This window comes from Stigmatopora nigra, chromosome 5 (genome assembly GCF_051989575.1).
Source record: "Stigmatopora nigra isolate UIUO_SnigA chromosome 5, RoL_Snig_1.1, whole genome shotgun sequence".
NCBI lineage: Eukaryota > Metazoa > Chordata > Actinopteri > Syngnathiformes > Syngnathidae > Stigmatopora > Stigmatopora nigra.
The window spans coordinates 12,507,996-12,530,383 of NC_135512.1; the positions used below are offsets into that span (position 1 = coordinate 12,507,996).

General features: G+C 38.2%; 2 protein-coding genes across 2 annotated transcripts; both read right to left on the reverse strand.

The window, feature by feature from the left end:
• Positions 1-280: 280 nt before the first annotated feature.
• Positions 281-8,311, reverse strand: pgm1 (phosphoglucomutase 1). Its single transcript, XM_077716514.1, has 11 exons — positions 7,949-8,311; positions 5,867-6,029; positions 5,590-5,733; positions 5,320-5,445; positions 4,362-4,552; positions 3,650-3,804; positions 3,277-3,392; positions 3,052-3,187; positions 2,291-2,474; positions 2,017-2,151; positions 281-877 (listed from the first exon to the last, which is right to left on the reverse strand). The coding sequence occupies exons 1-11, from the start codon at positions 8,192-8,194 to the stop codon at positions 788-790; spliced, it is 1,686 nt and encodes a 561-aa protein (XP_077572640.1). The 5' UTR covers positions 8,195-8,311; the 3' UTR covers positions 281-787.
• An 827-nt stretch (positions 8,312-9,138) lies between these two features.
• efcab7 (EF-hand calcium binding domain 7) lies at positions 9,139-21,210 on the reverse strand. The gene is made up of 13 exons (XM_077716513.1): positions 20,845-21,210; positions 19,786-19,997; positions 19,536-19,622; positions 18,658-18,853; positions 17,316-17,404; positions 14,496-14,637; positions 13,770-13,879; positions 13,277-13,440; positions 12,368-12,501; positions 11,238-11,386; positions 10,933-11,142; positions 10,496-10,603; positions 9,139-10,420 (listed from the first exon to the last, which is right to left on the reverse strand). Exons 1-13 carry the CDS (start codon positions 20,972-20,974, stop codon positions 10,340-10,342), a joined length of 1,812 nt encoding a protein of 603 aa, XP_077572639.1. The 5' UTR covers positions 20,975-21,210; the 3' UTR covers positions 9,139-10,339.
• Between the last annotated feature and the right edge of the window lie 1,178 nt (positions 21,211-22,388).

Consider the following 22,388-nt stretch of genomic DNA (forward strand, 5'->3'; position numbering starts at 1 on the left):
TCCTAGATGACTTCAGATGAAAGGCAATATACACACGCAACCACCTACACGTACACAATCACACCTCCACCAAGCTGAATTCGATCCCACGAGTTAAAAATTATACCACCACGGTGCTATTTTGTAAATGTCATGATTAACTGAAAAGAATAAACCCTTACTTTAGTAATGTATTTGTTTCCAAAGTAACTGGAGCAAAGGAGGATGTCTTCTTTTACTCCAACTCTAGAAGTATAAATACAGCAAAGAAATTATGTATTTCAAAACAGGACTGCAATAATTTATGACCATAAATGTTACTTTATTTTTCATTTATATATACTCTTAGTGCATCATGTTAATTTCACATTGCGTTCTTTGGGGTTTCATGGTTCTATATGACAAGAACTAAAGAGGAAGGCACCAGGTCCACAAAAGAAACAAAACAGGCCCCAACATTCCAAATTTTTTGTCAACAGAACTGGACAACACATTAAATCACGCATTGTATGTTGATTTTCTTACACATTATACATTAGCATTGAAAAGCTACAGAAATGAATGCTTCAGTCTTAGTGAAAATTCCACTAGTTGTCTTTATGAAAGATGCTCAATTAACAAGTTTCCCTTTTTAGTGAAAATCTCCTACAATAATGTCTAGAATAATGGCAGTGTAAACCTAGCCCTGCACTTTGTTAATTTGAATTTTAGTTGGGCCATTGACTAAAGTGAAATTAGAGGACTCTGAATTTTGAGGAATAAAAGGTTTTCCCATTGCATATTGGGAGAAGAGAACTTGGCAATGGAATCATGTGATCACAGTTGGGCCAGAGCGTCCAGTCTTCTCATGGAGCTGTGAGACCTTCAAGGCGATGTCGACCAAGGGTGCCAACATCACCTGGAAAGAGCCACAACATACACAATTTAAATACAGTGGTACCTCGACATACAATCGTAATCCGTTCCGACACTGAGATCGTATGACGAGATTTCCGTAACTCAAGCGGTCGTTTCCCATTGAAACTAATTGAAAACTAATTAATTTGTTCCAACCCTCTGAAAAAAATACTAAAAACGGGATATTGGATTAGAAAAAATGTTGTATTTCTTCTAATTTGCCATGTATGGACAAATTAATGAATAACGAGTGGTTTAATAGTAATAAAATGTGTTTAATCTAACTAAAATTGGGTGGATTTGACTTTCCTTTTGCTTTACATCCCCCTTACAACCATTTGAATTTTGCTAACAACATGGAGCTAAACATACAGTATTTGTTTTTTCCACCCACACAAGTTTCCCTCAATTAAAAGTAAATGTCATTGACCAGATATGCAAGTTTACACGGTTGGCTGGATTAACTGACAACTGTAATTCTTTTTAAACTCAGGTGGGAAATTTTAGATGCGATAGTTGTGTGAATGAAGAAAAGTGCATGGAAAAACAGCTTACTTATTGTAAATGTACCACTGCACTGTGGTTGTGGGATTGAATCTTGCCTCAGATAAGGTTCTACATAAATTATTTTGTTTTCTCACAGCTACTTTAAGGCTTTCTAGTATAGGCTTCCCAAAACTTATTGAGTACAATTGGTATTGGTTAAATGATCTCTCAACATTATCAACTTAAGCAGGGGTTGGAAACCTTTTTGACGAAGAGAGCCATAAACAATTGATATTTTCAAACATTATTCCTTGAGATCCATTTTAAAAGTAAAAATACATGAAAATGTGAGCATTTATTATTCATTTCACCACTTTGGAAATAATAAAAAGTGTCTGAATTATTTTGAGAACATTTTGAGCTGTTGCTAATCAATGAGTATCAACGAGAGTATGCATGCAGAAGAGTAATGAAGAAAAATTATGATTTAAAAAGGTGTGACGCCCCCATTGGTGCGTCCGGGACTCATGTGTCTCACTAGCGGTTCCTATATTTTACCACACAGGTTCGCGGAGATCCATACACACCCATCAAAAGAGCCACATATGGCTCCAGAGCCATAGGTTCCCTACCCCTGAACTAATGGCTTCTTACCTGAGGGTCCTGATATATTTTCTGGGGGTCCTTCTCATAGCTATCAATGTAGAGCCGGACAGTTGCACCTGCACTGCCTGTGCCGCTTAGACGGAAAATAATTCGAGAACCATCAGCGAAGATAATCCTGAGGCCCTGTGGGAAAAGAAATGGAAATGATTGAGTGCAAATGGAAAAAGAATGAAACATAGATATTTGTGTCTTTAAGGTGGATTTATATTTCAATAAAAACATCTGACATTACAGATAGCTCAACAACATTTGGGTTCCTGACCTGGTTTTTGGAAACACTTCCATCAACAGGATCTGTGTAGGCAAAGTTGTCTGCAATTGCCACTTCATATGTCTTATCACCGGATGAGAACTTTTTCCCCACAAAGGATGGGTCGAACATTGCTGTTTCCAGACCCTTGATCATTGTGTTGGCCGCATCTGAGTCAACCTCTTCGTAGTCATATCTGAAGAAAAAGTGTTTGTGCTGAAGTTTTAATACAAGGAAGTAGGAAATAGTTAACTTAGTGAATCACATAAAAGAATACCTAGGACTCTGCATAAAGTGGAAGAAAAAAATAAAGGCATTGTGTAAAGCCCTGTTATACCACTAGAGGGAGGAAAGTGCTACAATGATTTATCCATTCATTCATTCATTCATTTTCTGAACCGCTTTTCCTCACAAGGATCACAAGGGGTGCTGAAGGCTATCCCAGCTGACTTCGGGCACGAGGCGGGGGACAATTAATTGGTGGCCAGGCAATCACAGGGCACAAGGAGACGGACAACCATTCATGCTTACACTCATATCTAGGGGCAATTTAGAGTGTCCAACTGGTCTAGTTTTTGGAATGTGTGAGAAAACCGGAGTACCTGTAGAAAACCCACGCAGTCCTGGGGAAAACATGTTCTCTCCTCTAAAAACCTCCAATACCCCCCATTTTATAGTAAGTAACACCATAGAATTGTACATTATATCAAGATAAACAGCATGTAATGGAATACGAAAATACATATCCGACACAAAATCACATCTGCATCTACCTGGTGAAGAAGTTTCTGCCAAATTTTTGCCAGTGATTCTTCATGATGTCTTCAACGCTCTGTTTCCGATTGGCTAAGATTGACAACCATGCGAGGACTGCCCACAGACCATCTTTTTCCCGAATATGATCGGAGCCTGGTTGTTTAACAGAAAAGAAAGGAGTGGACATTACTAGCAGTCTTTTATGTTCAAGTGATTTGAGTTAAATACAAGATTGTACGAACCAGTGCCAAAGCTCTCCTCTCCACACAGTGACAGTTTTCCTGCATCCATCAAATTCCCAAAGAACTTCCAGCCTGTCGGAGTCTCATATAATTGCATTTTCATTGCTTTGGCCACACTAGAAAAACAAATAACAAAATAAATAAAAGATTAATAGGCAACTTTTGGGGTGTACTACACTTCTTGATAATAGTTCTTGTGTACTTGTATTCTTGTGTTTTTTGTATAAGCGTGAAAAACATGTAGTATGGTATGTAGTAATAATAGGGGTGATCCTACTTTGCGGTTTTTCGATTATCATGGCCATGTCTGGTATACATTTTCTGTGAAAAATGAGGGATTAGTGTAATTAGATTGGAGTTTTGTGATTCGTACTTGTCTAGGGCACCACTAGTGGGCATACTGCGAGCCAGTCCCTTCACGCCAGTCTTTTGAAAGTACGGAATGCTGGTAATGTTGGCGGCAATAACAGCCACAGAGTCTGAGGGGTTCACGAAAAATCCATGTTTGCCGAGCACCATGTTACGGTCCTGAAAAGGGGGGTATAAGTAGACAAAGGTCAACAGCAAATATGCAATAAAAAAAACAATGTAGACTACAGTCTTTGCATTGTTTTAACAATAAGCTGCTATACAATAAATCAAGTCAATAAAAAAGGTGACTTTGATATAATGAGTCATTTTAGTGTTTCTTTTCTATTCAACAAAGGAAAAATCTGAGGTACAGTGTTCCCTCGGTCATCGCGGTTAATGGGGACCAGGACCACCCGCGATAAGTGAATTTTTGCGAAGTAGGGATACCCTTTAAAAATGCTTAATTCGAATTTAATTTTAATTTTTTTTACCCCTCCTGTATACAGTACACCATATAGAATACGGGTAGAGAGAGTGAAATTCATGTTATAACAAAAAAAAAACTGTAAAATATGTTGTCTCAATGTAATATTTTCCCCCCAAAAAACGCGAAGCTCCAAGTCCGCGGTGGCTGAACCGCAAAGTAGCGAGGGAACACTGTATATTTCAGCTGTCACCTCACAAGGAAAAATTTTTCCCTTCTCAAATTCAGTTAAACATTCATTTCGACTTACACCATCACCATCAAAGGCAGCACCAAAGTCATATTCTCCACCTTTCATGGCGTTAACCAGGTCAGCAGCATAAGTAAGATTTGGGTCAGGGTGGTGCCCACCAAAGTCCTCTTTGGGGACACAGTTTACTGCAGAGCTGATTGGAGAACCCAACTCTTCACACACAATCTTCTTCACGTAAGGACCAACCACTGAAAAAAAAAAGCATTTGGAATTTTTGATTTCTAAATACGCATTTATATTTGGTATAAAAATGCTTGATGTAGACATCCCATTGGGAATATTCAAACTGACACAGCCAATTCCGAACAATAATGAATAGGGTGGTTTATGTCAATCCGTATGAAAACAGTTTATATAAAAATTTGGGAACAAATTGTCTTTCCCATGCATGTCTGTAATGTAGGCATATGTGTTTCTGTTATTTCCCGAAACTACAGTTGAAGCAGAGTGAGCATAAGACAGGATAGGCACAAGATTAAATTGCTCTGTATCCGAAACAAACACATTGTTTGAGAAATTATAAGATCTTAAAATTATTGAAAGACCTGACAGAAAATGGGAAGAATACTCAAAGTAACGCTAACATTTGAAGTAGAAATGGACAGAATTTGCTCTGTCTTTTTCTTCTATTACTACTATTTATGGTATAATTGGTTAATCTGCCCATGTTAAAAGAATTTCATTCACTCTTTCATTTTCTATAACGCATATCCTCACAAAGAGGGTGCTGGAGCGTATTCCAGCCAACTATGGGCAGCAAATCATTTGTTCCAACCAAAAGTGTAATACCTAAGTGTACTTGAAAAAATTGCATCCAATCATAGTTATAATCTGAGCACTGATCAGAATAAAGAAATGTTATCCATGTAATGTAAATGACACACATTGGTGCGTGTTGATAAGATCAAAGAAACAATATGCATCTAAAATATATTCAAACTGTGTTGTTTTGTACCTCCATGCATTGCATCTAGCCGGACATTTATGTGGTTGGCTCCAGAAAGAAGGTCCTTGAGTGCAGCAAAGTCAAAGATCCCCCTCAGCATATCTGCATATGCCTCAACAGAATCCACAATCTCCACTAACATAGGGACAATTGCAAAGAGTGAAGAAAGTTTCAGATGTTTGCAAATCTTTGAGTATGTATTCATTTCAAAACAAGCATGCAAATATTAAACATAGTTTTTGAGCATAGATTTCTATATTCAAATCAATTTTTGAATACCATTGAAAGGCTTGAAACCCTCCACTTCAAAGGTCTGCTTCCCAATCTTTGACAAATCCACTTTGAGATCTGGGCAAATATGATATTCCTGTATGCCCTTGCTGATCTCAAATATCTTGTCTGTAATGCCTTCAGGAGCAGGCCCTACAGACAGGGGATGATATGGAAAATGATAAGCATTGATACTCCCAATTTTGGACAAATGACAGACAAGATAGGAATAGTAAATGCATTATAAAGTGTATAAAGGCTAAAGTTGCACTAGTTCTTCCCCCACCTCCACTAGAAATGTTGTACTTGATCCCAAAGTCTCCATTGGGGCCACCTGGGTTGTGGCTAGCTGTCAGGATGATCCCACCGATTGCCTTCATCTTGCGGATCACACAGGACACAGCTGGTGTGGACATGATGCCATCCTGGCCTATCACAAGGTGACCAATCTGCAAGAACATGCCCACATCTGTATATTAAAATATTGGACAGTATTTGACTAATGACTACAGTTCTACAGTGTTTGGGATTTCTGTCATTTAAAATAAGTGATATGCAACTACAATGCGTGTTGTTCATTGTTGGAAATATTTAGCTGATTAACATAAGGAGATGTGAAATAATATAAACTAAGCTTCATTTTATTCTGCAGACTAAAGTCAGTGAGTGCAATTCTAACTGATAGGTCAACGAAGCACATCATGGCAGGAACTCGATTTAAAGTGGTTAGACAAACTACTGATGCAATTTCCCTCCATTCTGATGTCTTAAAACAATGGTTACAAAATGGAGTTTAGTAAATCTCTTTTTTTCTCTTTTGTTGCAACTTTAGCGATTTGGAATAAATGAAAACGCCATCGCATATGTCTCAAATGATACGTTTTTCCTGTATTTCATACGTTTCTTTTCTTTTTTTTTTTAAATTGCATATGGCGTGTAACAACTATTCTGCTTTTTATTTTTATTTTTTAAGTACATTGTAAAATCGATCCTGCTTTGCCCATATCAGCTCTAATCCAGATCGTCTCGGTCACTGGTAGCAGATAAAAACGTTGACAGGTATGCCAATCCTGCATTACTATCTACATAAAGAGTACATACTGCATTCGGTACATACTTTGTTAATGGATGTGGAATTAGAACCAATAAAAATGTATTTTTTCCAATCCAATATCCTGTTTTGGGTGTTTTTTCAGAGGGTTGGAACGAATGTATTTGTTTGTAGGTCATTACATCACATACGAGCTCAGTCTCGGAACGCTTTAAGCTCATATCTCGAGATACCACTGTATGTGCCAAAACGACACCAGTAGTTCAAATCCCTTGTCGTAAGAAAACAATACCATGTTGGATGTTGACACAGGGCGGGCCAGTAATTTGAGTGGTAAGCATGTCGGCCTCACAGCTCTGGGGTCCTGGGTTCAAATCCAGGTCAGTCCACCTGTGTGGAGTTTGCAGGTTCTTCCCAGGCTGGTGTGGGTTTTCTACAGGCACTCCAGTTTCCTTCCATATTCCAAAAACATGCATGGTAGGCTGATTGGACACTCTAAATTGCCCCTAGGGTATGGGTGTGAGTGTGCATGGTTGTCTATCTCGTGCCCTGCTATTGGCTGGCCACCGGTTCAGGGTGTCCCCTGCCTATGGCCCGAAGTGAGCTGGGATAGGCTCCAGCACCCTCCACGACCCGAGTGAGGATAAAGCGGTTCAGAAAATGAATGAATGAATGTTGACACATTGCTCTGACATTTAATTTGTGATAATTTTGTTTATATACTGCATTTAAATAGTCATTAAAAAAGAACTGGAGCACAGACTCTCATCTCATCTCATTTTCTGAACCGCTTTATCCTCATTAAGTTAGTGAAGCCTATCCCAGCTGATATTCAGGCACCAAGTGGGGCACACCCTGAATTGTTGGCCTGCTGATTGCAGGGCACCAGGAGACGGACGACCATTCACGCTCGTACTCATACCCACGGGAAATTTATAGTGTCCAATCAGCCTACATGCATGTTTTTTGGGATGTGGGAGTAAACCGGAGTACCCGGAGGAAACCCATGCATGTCCAGGGTGAACATGCAAACTCCACACTGGTGGGAGTGACCTGGATTTGAACCCAAGACCCCATAGCTGTGAGGCCGACGCGTTAAACACTCGCTCCACCGATTCGCCACAGAGTGACGCGTGTTAAAAAATACAGGTGGGACAGTTAATGTCAAAACGCGACATACCGCACGTTCCCGTCCCGCCCCCATAATGACAACCATATCTTTAAACATCTGCATCGTGGTCAAGAAAAAACATCTAGCTAGCTGCAAAGCTAACAGTAGCTTGTCCAAAAAAAAAAGCTTTTAGTTCTCCTACTGACCCCGTTGGCAGCTGCAATCTGAACGATGAGCTGAATGGCGTCTTTCATGAAGAACCTGCCGTCACCTCCAACCACCAGAGTGGCTGTCTGGCGCTCAGTCGGCTCGATAACCGATATAATGCTCTGAATGAAGTTTTCCGCATAGTGCTGGTTTTGCTGGAAAACGGTCACCCTCTTCCTCAGGCCGCTCGTTCCGGGCTTCTGGTCCGTATACGGCTTCGTTTTCACCTTCGTTACTTTCACCATTTTGGAGTACCTCGGATGGTCCTGTGTGATCCGCTGACCGGGGGGCTAGGGGGTGCCTGCTGGTACGAGTTTCCACACGTAGGCTCCGGACAACGCCCCCCACTGAGCTTTAAAGGGCAAGAGCAATGGGATGTTCCATCCCCTGCATCATTAACTTTTTAATACACTCCACTAGACTTTGCAGCTTGAATTCTGAAAATAGAATTCAATGAATAAATGCACATCAAATTTAAGTTATTGCAAACCATAAGCTCATTTGGTCTATGTATTAAAAAAATGTGGATCACATTCATTAAACTTTTTTTTTTTTTTTACACACAATGTGATCCACATTTTACTACTAGTACATGTCCTACGTTTGAATCCAGGTCGGTCCACCTGTGTGGAGTTTGCATGTTTGAGTACTCCGGTTTCCTCTCACATTCCAATTAGGTGCATGGTAGGCTATTTGGACACTCTAAATTGCACCTAGGGTGTCCCTGGATTCTGGCCTGAAGTCAGATAGGATAGGCTCCAGCACCCCCTACTATTCTAATGTGGATGAATATTTTCAGAAAATGAATGAATGAATAAAACGTGTACATGTCCTGGGTTCGAATCCAGGTCAGTCCACCTGTTTGGAGTTTACATGTTCTCCCTAGGCCTGTGTGGGTTTTCTCTGGGTACTCTGGTTCCTTCCCACATTCCAAAGACATGCATAGTAGGCTGGTGGGACGGTCTAAATTTCCCCAAGGTATGCGTGTGAGCGTGAATGGTTGTCTTCTCATACCCTGCGATGGGCAGGCCACCAATTCAGGGTGCCCCCTGCACGTGCCCAAAATCAGCTGGGATAGGCTCCAGCACCCCCACAAACCCTAATTAGGATAAAGTAGTTCCGAAAATAAATGAATGAAAATGTGTACATTATTCCCAATGATTAAAGTTAATCAAATACAATCTTTTTTTTAAATTTGTTTTTTTAATCATTTAACAAGGGGAACAAAGTGTGGGAAACAAAGATGAATAAAACAACAATACAATAATGTTTAGTGGGTTAATCAAATCTTTGACTATGTAATTACCAAGTCAAAATAATATCCTGTTACACACTCAAGTGTGTGAAATGTTAAGAAATAGTCCAGAGGCCATTACCTTTTACCTGTTGCATCACAGTCTGTTTATCCATCATAAACTGGGCAAAGTTGAACATCGACCCCGTTATATGCACAAAAGGATTTTTACACAAAATCAATTCATTTAGCCTTACATTTAGTTCATATAAGTGGTAAAATATAACTACATAATATAAACAACATTGAGAAGTCAAGCCAATAACAAAGTACTTCTACGCTGCGGTATAACAGAACAGTATTTTACGGACTATAAGTCACCTTTTTTTCAAGGACTTATGTTTTTTTTCACCTGTCTGACCACTGAAAGACTTTTTTAGGCTATATTTGACCCCAAAAATGTAAATGTTACTTAAACAGGTGCTTTTTTTTAGCCTGTTCTTCTCCATTTAACTATTTTTACTCTAAAGTATGTTTTCTCTTGCTTTCTGATCAGATTAAAAAAAATACCCTCCATAAAAGGCAACTTACACTCCAATGCGACATACATATACCTTATTTCTCTTCATTGTGTGTTATTTGGCTGGTGTGACTTTAGAAGTACTTTGGCATGCACCAATTACTGTACCTACACAACACAATATGGGCCAACATCTCTGGGTGTAAGATAAACCTGTTGGAAAAGGAAAAGCAGGCAGTTGCATAAAATACATCTCATATGCCAAATGACATTTAGGTTGCTGCTTCTACTGTTTCAGCAGATAATGTCAAAGGGCAAAGAATGGCCTGTAAGATATAAATAGAAGGTCAATACTCAACTGAAAAGGCAGAGGGCATGTAAAGTTCAAACTAGAGTGTTGTGTAGAGAGAGGCATGCAATTGCATGCCAAGGCAAGACAGTTTGCCCAACGCAGGTACTACACTGCATTACCAGAATGGAATGATCACAAATAGCAGCAAAAGCAAGAGGACTCGGGCTCTTGGTGCAAGATTTCTTCAAGTAAGAAGAACATTTCATGAAACCTTTTGCCTATTAGAATTCTTTTTCATCCAGGTGTCAGCAGGAGAGAAGTGCAGCAATGTCTATGTAGTAGGTCTATTTAGTGGGTAGTAATGTCTCAGTACAGTTGTAGGTCCAGTCCTGTTTTTCACTGGTGGGCAGAACATGTTGGCACACCTAATGGGATAGCACACATGACTGTCTTGGTTTTAAATGTGATAAAGAAAGATTTGAAATAGGAAAATGTCTTACCATCTTAGTCCTGGCTGGCACCTCAATTGCAAACATATTAAGTCCTCTACTGCTGCAGCAGTTGATGTTGTGCTTGTTGTTGATACGAATTGTCACTTTTTGGTTGGACTGCACCAGCAAAAAAAGCACAATAAAAATAAAACTGGTAAGTAAATTATTATATCTCCTTGGGAAGTTCAGACCCAGGGCATGACATATAAAAATGCGTTATCTAGCTATTTCACCTGTTTTTGAGCAATACAAATGGATAGAATTGTTGCATTCTGATTTCAGTCACTGAACTGATCAGACTTCAGTCACCTTTTAGTAAATCTAATCAAAGTATGATTAAAAACCCCAAACAAAACTAGCCTACATTGATCTTATTTGAAATAAATTGAACAAATCATTATGCAAACTTAAAAACAAACAAACAAAAGTAATGTGTAATGGTCTACCTTGTTAATAATGAGAGTTGATATCCTGTGTTCTCCTTTGTAGGTATAGATGAGCACATTGTCCTGCCCTTTTAGTTGTTTGACTGCTCCTTCTAATGAGATGGACTTCATCATGGCCTGATTCAAAATTTTGAGCCCAGAGTCCAATTTCAGTGGGCGAATTGATGGCTGTGTGTTCTCACATTCGATATCAATCTGAAATGGACAAGCCTGAAGAAGCGAGAGATAAACATAGGAGGGAACAACATTGTCAATCAGTATATTATTAGTATAATTTTATCGTCTGTCTTTTAATGAACAATCACCTCGACAAGCTCCAGCATTCGATTGTAGCCCATGGTTTCCACAAGGGTCCATAGGTCATCAGAGTCTCCGTTTTTCTCTGTCGCTTCCATCAGATTCAGCTCCATGAACCCCTGTTTAGTTAGTTGATTCTTTCTCATGTCAAAGTTTTCTATAGACACAAGAGATTCCAATGTGATTTCCGTATAGTTAAGAACTGGAATTTATATTTCTGCATTTATGAAATGTCATGCAAAATTGATGTTTTTCACTAAAAGCCATTATAATTGTTATGTCTTCTGGCACTACATTTTGCAAGAGGATTCGATCACATTCTGTAAGTACGGTACAGAGCATCATATTTAAATTTTCTAAAGAATTAAGTACCACTTTGTTATAATACCATTGTTATCTTCTAGAAAATGGGTATCTCAACAGTGAACCTAAGTAGGATGAAAGTCAGCAAAGTTGTGATCATATTGCAAACACTTAATGTGGACAACAGTATTGAAAAGTAATCATTAATGATAATAATTAGTTAAAAAAATTATGGGCAGCCCAGCGATTAAGTGGTGAGCGTGTCAGAATCAGAGTTCTGGGGCTGAGGGTTCGATCCCAGATCGGTTCTCATGGTGTGGAGATTGCAGGTTCTCCCCGAGCTTGCGTGGGTTTTCTACGGGTACTCCGGTTTCCTCCCACATCCCAAAAAAATGCAGGCTAGGCTGGTTGAACACTCTAAACTGCCCCTAGATGAGTGTGAGCATGGATGGTTGTCCATATCCTCGTGTCCTATGATTGGCTAGCCACCAATTCTGTGTCTCCCACCTGTAGTTGGGTTTGATAAGCTACAGCACCCCCGTGACCCTTGTGTGAATAAGCATTCGGAAAATTAAAGAATTAATATATACTGTTTGCATTGTGTACAGTAGTGCACAGAGTGCATTACATTATGTACAAGCAGCTTAAAAAAGTGTGACGTGTTCAGAGTTTGGAAGAAAATGGCGGGAGGTTATGTGAAATGTGAATTTCATTTTTTCCTCCATTGTGGTAACATTGTTTATCAGAACTCACAAGTACTACATCGATCTAGAATAATTTGTCAAATGACTTTCAAAACCACTGTTAATTGTGAATTTCAAAGAATGTTTTGTACCTTTGCAGCTTTCCCACGCCCCCAACTTGCACTCCTCTCCGCTGATCATCAGCTCCAAGAAATTGTATTCCTCGAGACTGAGCAAGCCATTGCCATCCAGATCTATGATGTCAAATATCTCCGACAACGCCTCCCTATGGCAGATTAGTATGTCTTTACTGCCCTAAATTACTACCCTTTTGGCCTCCTTTTCGCACAACTAATTGGAAGAGGCATCATTGTAGAGACTGTACAGTAATACCTTGAGATACATGTCACTCAAGGCAAAAATTTGCTCGGAATTTTACTCGTATCTCAAAAACTCGTATGTCAGGGCACTCGTAAGTCAAGGTATTACTGTATGTACGCAAACTCCAAAACCAATTTGAACATTGACAATGAACGTAAATAAGCCATATTGTCCTCCTTTCATTCATGTTCATACTGCGTCTCAATACTATAAAATCACCATATTTTCTCGCATGTAAAGTCCACCCTTAAAATTGCCTTAAAATGGTTGAATATTACAATTTGTCGCGTATAGGCTGCCCCCTGATTCAATATTTTCACCTCCATATTAATGGTTTTAATAGGGGGTACAAATGTTAATCCTAAGAAAAATCAACTCACGTGGTATTTCTGAGATACTGTATGAATCAAAAGCGCATTATTAGGGTCAATATCATAAGGAAGTTAGTAATTAATCCAGTCATGGTTGTTTTCTCATTTAAGATAATCAACATATAGTAAATGCTAATTTGCTGACATCTACTGGTGAACAGGGCTATAAGAAGGCTATACTCTGCACCTCTTATGCGGATATAAGCCGTACCCTTGATTCAGTCAGCATTTTTTTTAGTTCCAAATACGGATTATATGCAAGAAAATATGTTAAATTTAGAACCTTAACAAACAAGCAAACAAAATTACCGAAAATCTCTGGTCAAGTCGAGTTCTCCAGTGTCCGTTTTGTAGACAAGTTCTATTGATTTAATTAAGACGTTCTTTTTGCTCCTTTTTTTCAATCTACAGCCGCTGGAGAAAGGCAATAGGTAGTATGTCCCGGCTTTTAGTTCGCCTTTCCAAAAGTACTTCTGTAAAACATTTTTACACAGGACAAAATGAATCCACCAGTTTTTTAACAACTGCAAAATTAAACAGCAAAAAAGTGACCGAGTGTTTGATGAAAACAAAATTGTTATTTGAAAATTCTCTACTCTACAGCTGAAATATAACCTGAAAATACTATGATATGATTCTGGTCAGTGGGGCATTTTGCATTAAACACTGTCACACTCTCTAAAAAGAAACACAGCCGGAATTCCTGTGAATCAAAAACACAAGAAATACACCGCTGTGTTTTTTAGAATTAATTTTCTTATACATCTGTGACAGACATGTTATATATTTTCATCAAACCTACTTCTTTATCCTTTGAAGAAGTGAAACACATTAGTGTTGACTCCTCTTCTGTATCACCGGTTGACATCACAAAAAGAGCTGTGTCCACATTCATCCAAGGGGAAGGCTTGTCTTAAAGTTAAAGCAGAAGTTTAGTTTTATGAATCCAGATCAGTAAAAAATACATTAAAAAAAATAAAATAAAAAAAAATAATAATAATAAAATATATATATATATATATATATATATATATATATATATATATATATATATATGCGCACGGCTACTACAAGTCCAATTTGTGTCAATACAAGCCATACCCTCGATACAGTCATCATTTTTTTAATCCAACAAATGCATCTTATATGCGCATAACTGTCCTGTAAATGAATTGGAGACATTCCTGGGGTCTGCTTACTCTTTAAAGTGGAAAAATGGCCTTAAACATGGGGATAACTTGAAAATGTTAGGCAATAGAGATTTGAAAAAGACATCAAGATGAAAACATTTAGGCAGATTTTAAAAGAAGGCAGAAGACAGAGTAGAAAAGGAAATGCTGACTTGTGTCAGTGATGGCTTGTCAGGCAAGAAAGAGGGTGATAGATCATATAACAGTTATTTTCACTTTCCTTCTGTCTCAACCATCCAACAGGACTACTCAATCCTAAAATATTTATCAGGCCTAATTTTTTTGCGACAAATACGGCATACATGCGAGAAAAAACGGTACCACAACTGCCTTCCTACCGTCTTTTTGGTTGAGGATCATAGGCCGAATGCTTAGAGTAACGTTAGAGGTCTCTGGCAGATGCAGCTGGTACTGCAGTGAGTTGATAATCCCATCCCCATCCAGGAAGAAACATCCCTTCATGAAACTCTGATGACACTGCTGGATAATGAAACAAAATATGAGTTGCAAATTAACTGTCCGATCTTATAAGGACAAACAGCAACATGTGATTCCGTCTAATTTAATATACACAGTTTGATGTGGAAACATCCGAAAACGAATTAACACTACATATAAGAAAATGGTAATTTCCAATCAATTCCCACAAAGTTGGTAACATAAGATTGTTGTAAAATAATAAGGCAGAATTCAAATCCAGGGGAAGCTCAATGGTAATTGTGAGTATTTCATTGGCAGAGAGATTTGTCTTAATGGTAAAGCAGCCTTTTAGCATCGTTATACTCATGCACATCCACAGGAGGGCAGACATGTTACACAACATTTCAGATCTCTTTCCTTCAGAGCAGTACCTATTGTGAATGTGTTGGTTCACTGTCCCAACATGAAGAGCAAAAAGCACTGACATGTAATTAGATATTTTCCTTTCTGATAGATTTATTACAACATTAAAACTGAGTAAGTGTTACTATATTGAAATTATAATAAACATATTTCTTGTGTGTAGAAAAAAGGAACAAGTGAATCTCAAAAGGCATAATATCACCAAACTAGACTCTTGATAGTTTGGAATGCCTTGTGCAATGTGAAAAGTCGGTATTTATCAAAGTTGAATAGGCCTCAATAAACAGTCTGCCGGGTTGGGAAAACTGCTCCCCACGAGAGTGAGTGGGCCTGCAGATTAATAAAAAGCACCTGCTACCATAGGTCTAATGTACTGTGTTCTTGAGCACTCCAAAATAAACCCACCCACCACCACATGCAGTAAAACCTCATCCCACTTTGCGGATCAACCATCGCGGGTTCACCACACCTTACTACTTAAACCCGCCAAATATATATGAAAGGTTAACTACCGTGTAGGGCAGTGATGTGCCGCCAGGGCCTTCAAGGCCTTCTCTGCTGGCCTAAGAAATATCTGAATCATGTATTATATTTTCTCCATCAATACTTTTAAATAATTCCAAATTGTCTGTAAGCTTCCTTTCATTGCTTTTTACCCTGGTTGCACTGCTTCCAGATGTGTGTTTTCATATTGAAGCATTTAACCAATTTCAGCCATTATTTGTTGCCAGGGTCAGAAGTCTGCTTCAAGGCCTTCACAATCAGTTCTGCAGGCTCTGCTGCATTAAGCAAACGTTGATAAGACTTTTGCTTTAACCAATCAGAGTTCGATATGGTGACACCAAGGGCTTCTCACAGGCATAGGGATACGTCGTTGCCTGCTTGCAGGCGTATGGATATGTCATTGCTTTCACCAACTATGATTGGCTAGTGATAGAGTGGACTAGCCAGAGCTACCAAAGAGTATTTGGAGCGAGCTGCACAAACAAATATATTGTTGTGTTGATTTAATAGGGGTTTTGTCAACCCACAATGGAAGGAGAAGAAATTGATTTTTTTTGTTGCACATTTACTGTCAAAACCATTTTCAAGACGGACTTCTCAAGAAAAAAAAAGGCTGGACATCATTAAGAAAGGTCGGACAACTCCAAAGCAAGCAAGCGTGTCACAATCAGGAACGAACATTTTCAGCACTAAATTGAATAAAAACGTTTGCCCGAAATACGACAGGATAGGCTTGACTTTCAGCATTAGCTTTGATGGCGATAGAAAAGAAGGAGGAAAGAAAGGAGGATGGATATTGTGTGCAGGTAAAAAGGATTTGTGGTGAGTAAAACATGGCTATATGCCCAAATAATATTTCAATTGTATGAGGTTATTATTGATGATTTTTTATGTGTCGCAAGCTGTGGCTGCAGTAGAGGTTTTAATGCCATAAAATAGTTTTTGAGGGTTGGATTGATTCTGAAGGCGTCGCTAGAAAATTCACGGACCGCCGCTGGTGTCGGGACAATAATACAAACATAAGATGAGGAAAAAAGGCAAGTCACAATTGAAGGTTATTTGACTTGACACTAGAGGACAGTGTCAACCTTTGGCTTCGAGAGTTAAATAACAGTACAGAGAGGCTTTTAAAATACCAAATAATATTAAATATACACCATAAAAACACTGTCCCTACACCGAAATTATTCACCTATTGCAGCAGGCCTTGGGACTTATTAAGTGAGATAAACGAGGTAGTACTGTAATTACAAGTTAAAGCACTTAATTTATTGTACCATCCATAGTACAAATAATAATTAAAAAGTGTTAACCTCTATGAGACATCACATAGGAAACACAATTCATAGACACGTGAACAAAACAATAACACTGTCATGGGACAAAATAAAGAAATTGTGTCATCTTATTATATCTTCGTATATTTTCCCTTTGAGGTAAAGCAGAAAAGAAACATGGCATGGCAACATGGTAAACAGCTGCAATTTTATGATAGTTATTGCTAATTTTCTCTTACACACAAATAAATGTCATCTTGCACAGAGCAATGCATATTAATTTAAAATAATTCATCCAAAATGTTTAGATACTTTTCACGATTAGATACTTTGGGAAAATAGTAAGAAATAGAAAGAGGAAAAAGTCTTGCTTTACTTTTAAATGAGCTAATACATATTTTTGTTCCAAAAAGTCTTGCTTTAGTTTTAAGTGAGCTAATACCTATGTTTGTTCCAATATTTTGGATAGCTTTGACAGGATTGTTAATTGCTGAATGTGTTACAGACGAACAAAGGCGCTGGTATTTTACCGACCTTGATTGTGCTGGATGTTGGAGTAATTGAATTTGACAGGGATGATCGTCTACTGCGAGCGGAAGATGGGCGAGAAGATGGACGGCTTTCTGTGAATACAAATACTCATCTTAAATAACTATGGAAATCTAATTAAACCCTAATGCTTTTTGTTTTCGTTCTTTTTTCTTCTCACGGGCTAAATGCGCCACTCTAGTCCGAGTCATTTTTTTAAGAGTTTTCAGGAAACACAAAAAAACTGAAGCATTTGTTGAATATACAACATTTACAAACAATAATACTCAAAATGGTAGAATGGCACAATGTGTTTCACTGAAAATGTAGGCAATTTTACCAGTGATGGCCAGCATCATGAGCGGATGATTTAAACCCCAAAAAAATAAATTTTGTTTTTAAAAAAAAGTGTTTTGTAAGAGGGTGACTATTTGAATAAATAGAGAAATTATGCTTTCATTTGTCTACCCATGTAAACATAGTCTACAAAAAAATAATGTGTATGTATATATATATATATATATATATATATATATATATATATATATACATACATATATATATATATATATATATATATATATATATATATATATATATATATATATATATACATATATATATATATATATATATATATATATATATATATATATATATATATATATATATATATATATATATATATATATATATGTGTGTATATATATATATATACATACACAAGCATGTAGATTCCTATTTAGGATAAATGTTAATTAAATACAAACTGACAAATGTATATCCAAATGAGCAACCCAACTGTTTTCAAGATGGACGAAAAACACATGAAACATGTGCAACAGGGTAGCACATTGTGTCAGCTCTTTTTTAAAAATGTAATAAGGATAAATCAATATGTGGGAGAGGCACAATAATGTGATAATCCTGACTACTGTGTGGGAACTCATTTGTTTTTGCAGTAGCTGTTTGTCTGGGTCCTCCTCCTGACCACCTTCAAATCCCTCATCCTCTTCCAAGTGAGTAGTGGTGGGCTCCTCTGAATCAATAAGAGGAACATAGACTGACCACTAAGATCAATCCCATCTATCACTCGACAATGGGATTGTCCTAAGATTGTCTTTGCAGGATCTCTGTTTGTCTCTGTTTATATACCATGCTCTGTAAACTTTTGATGGCTTCATCTTTCAGGGGTTACTCAGTAGTTCCATGATCAATATATGTAAACATTTAGTGTGGGGACAAAACACTGCCATTCAAGTTTGTGCTTCTCTGTCATGTAGATGAGTGTTTGTCAATCTGATCGCTCTAGAAATGATTACCTAAAATCAAGAAGGTATTCTATTACCTTTCCGATATATGACGTCTGGATCTGGTGAAGTTGTTTCTACAGGCTGAGGTAGAGTTGGTGATGTTATGGAGGGTTTTGGTGAGCTGTCGTGATGACTGCCAAAGTTTTGTTTCTTCAACTTGGCATCAGACTGTAGCTTCACCAAAGAGGCCATCTGACATTTTTCAACAGTGCACACAAGCTGTCTACAGAACTGAAAGCAAAAAGTAAGTGTTTGCTTACATGCAAAAAATGATCATTTTCCTTTTCCCCAATGACACATGATCACGTTCTTGATAATATACACATCAGAATATTTTTTTATCTTGTCAATTACTTTTTTTCCAGAGAAATGTGTGTAGAAATGGACAGCCCGGCGGGTCGAGTGGATAGCGTGTCGGCCTCACAACTCTGAGGTCCTGGGTCGGTCCACCTGTGTGGAGTTTGCATGTTCTCCCTTTTTCTCCAGGTATTCCGGTTTCCTCCCACATTCCAAAAACATGCAAGGTAGGCTGATTGGACAGTCTAAATTGCCCCTAGGTATGAGTGCGAGCATGAATGGTTGTCCGTCTCCATGCGCCCCGGGATCGGCTGGCCACCGATTCATGGTGTCCCCCGCCCAAAGTCAACTGGGATACGATCCAGCACCCCTAGCGACCCTAATGAGGATAAAGTGGGTCAGAAAATGAATGAAGAAATGTGTGTAGAAATGTCGGAATGTGCCTCATAGTTTGATTGATAGTGTTTTAGGCTTATGTCTATGAAAACACAAAGAAAAAGTCTTGTATATGACTGTTTCTGCACAGGTCACAATTTTAAGCACCAGACAGACAAAAATCAAAACGTCTCATGGAAAAGCGGCAGATTGAAAAGATGTACAGAGAATTCAACCTTACCTCAACATAGTTGAATTTGCCATCATTGTTGATTTCACTTAGTGATAATATGTCTTTCACCTCTTGAGATGTCATTTTGTCTTTTCCCTGTAAGGTTAAAAATGTTTAACCACCAAAACATCATAATTTTTTATACCCTAATGCTACCTATCAAAATTTATACTCGCTCTGAATGTTGAATTCCGTATTCTTGGATACATTAAATCAGAAAAGCTGTGCATGTGTAATATAAAATAGGGTAGTAACTCACAGTCGAAAGGACTTTTTCCACTTGGCTGTGCAAGATATAGCCATTCCCATTTGCATCCAGCTTTTTGAAAGCTCCAATCAGATCATTGTTTTCAGTTTTCCACTCACTTTTCAGTATCTCACAGAAATCGTCAAAGTTCATGTGACTTGTTCCTGGGCTCCAGTATTCATCAAGAGTGGCTTGAGAGGGATTTTGACCAGCTAATTGGAGAACTAGAAAAAATAATAATAATATAATGACCAAGACAACATACAATGAAATAATAAAAGTGTTTAAACCAATGTTGCTATTTTATTATTACAATTATTCTTTCTTTAATATGTATGTCTTCATGTACGACACAATATTTCGTAATGTGGCATTAATTGATCATGGTGTTTTGGGAAATTTACAGTAAAACTTTACATCGTTATATTTAATTTAAGCAATACATTTGTTGTGTCCATTAGCATTTGAAATTCCAAATCTAAAAAGTGGACAATTGGTGATTGATTTAATCTGGATTTTGAAATATCACTATGTGCACCATGCACAATACTACTCCCATTGCAGGGCGTGCAGTACTTTTTTTGTGCAGGGACTTGCACAATAATATGTGTGTGTAAAGTACAGATACTGATTTATTTTTACTTTCAATCAATATGATTATTCTCAAGATATGTATTACCGATTGTGAAATGATGCCCAAATATTTAGACCAATAGAAATAATATAGTGTAAACAGTAGCTAATAAATAACTTAAGTAAAGTCAAGAAATGCTTTGTTTACAATATTACATGATGATCTGTTAATGAAGATAATAATGAAAATAAGATAATGAAGATAAATAAACAGATGTATAGTTCTGTCTAGCAGCCATGTTTGCCTAGTTGTTTGATTTAATTTAAATGATGAAGTAATTTTTATGCATCACTCATTTAATAACAAATCCCTCTTTAACAGGAATCCAGGTGACCAACTCAAATATCTTTTTAAAGCCCATCCTGGGCTTTTTATAAGCAATTTGCTTGAATTTTACTGAAAAGAAGTGAGAATAATGCAATATTTTGGAGGTTTACCTCTACATAACTCCTGTTTTGATGAGATATTTGTCAAGCTAGATTTGAACACACTGAGGTAGGCAGCTCTGCATTGCAAGTAAAAAGTCTCTTCCTCATCAGTAGCCTCCGAAGAGTCAAGGTAAGACATCTTTTACTGGGGATATTTGTCGATCATGTTTCGCCCCTCTGTTCCAGAACGACACTTTCCAACGACACGGCCTATAAATTCCTCAATCATAACATTAGATCTAAGCTCACACTTTTGTTATCATATTTTATGATGCATGCAAGATAAGTCTGCTGCCATTGTTTCTTTTCCTTTTCCTGTTGCTGTTGCTAAGTCAACAAAGATGAGGTTGGTGTTCACCTTTAATCGACACGGAAGAAACAAATGTATTTCCGTTTTTCTTTTCCTGTTGCTAAGTCAACAAAGATGAGGTCGGTGTTCACCTCTAATCGACACGGAAGAAACAAATGTAACGCACGATACTAGCGTTCCCCCTTTTTGCCAGTAATAAAATAAAATAAATCTTGATTCCAACACGTTTATGTTTATGTTGTGGGGCTGTTGCATTTTGGTCTTGATAATCGATCGATGGCTGAATAAAACAATCTCATCTCATCTCATTTTCTGAACCCCTTCATCCTCATTTGGGTCGCCAGGGGTGCTGGAGCCTATCCCAGCTGAGGCGGGGAACCCTGAATCGGTGGCCAGCCGATCACAGGCCACAAGGAGACGGGCAAGCATGCACACTCACACCAATACCCAGGGGCAATTGGCCTACCCTGCATGTTTTTGGAATATGGGAGGAAACCGGAGTACCTGGCGGAAATCCACACAGGCCCGGGGAGATCATGCAAACTCCACACAGGTGGACGTGACTTGGATTTTAACCCAGGATCCCAGAGCTGTGAGGCCGACGCGCTAACCACTCGCCCCACCGGGCCACCTAATGACTTTTACAACGCAAATATACAGAACAGCATCTCTGAGCGCATATGTCGAAAACCATGATCAGGAAACTGAAACTACAATATATACAGAACATTCGTCAATCTCAAGGCTCGCGGGCCAAGTGTGGCCCGCCATATCATTTTATGTGGCCTGTGACAGCTTTAAAAGAGTGCTTTGACCAAAAACTACATTTCCCATAATAGTCAGCGACTATGATGACCGCCAAGTGACGGCACAGCGCCGCCACCTCATACAGTCTATGCCACCGATGTCATAGTAGCGGCCCGCGGGCCAAACTTGGCCCACCGCATAATTTTCTGTGGCCCAAGAAAGTTAATGATGAGTGCCAACTTTCTGTTTTATGATCAAATTCAAATGAAGATTATATATGAGTAGTGAATATTTCCTGAGTTTTCTCATTTCAAATCAATAATTGCAGACGATTTGTACAATTTGAATGTCCAAAAATGATCCATCGATCAGCACAATTGAAAAGGCTGTGAATTTATTAATCAATTAATTTTGGCAGCTTAGTTGGAAGACATATTGGCCCTCCAGATGAAATTGAAACTTTAACATGGCCCACAAAAAAAAGTTTGATACCCCT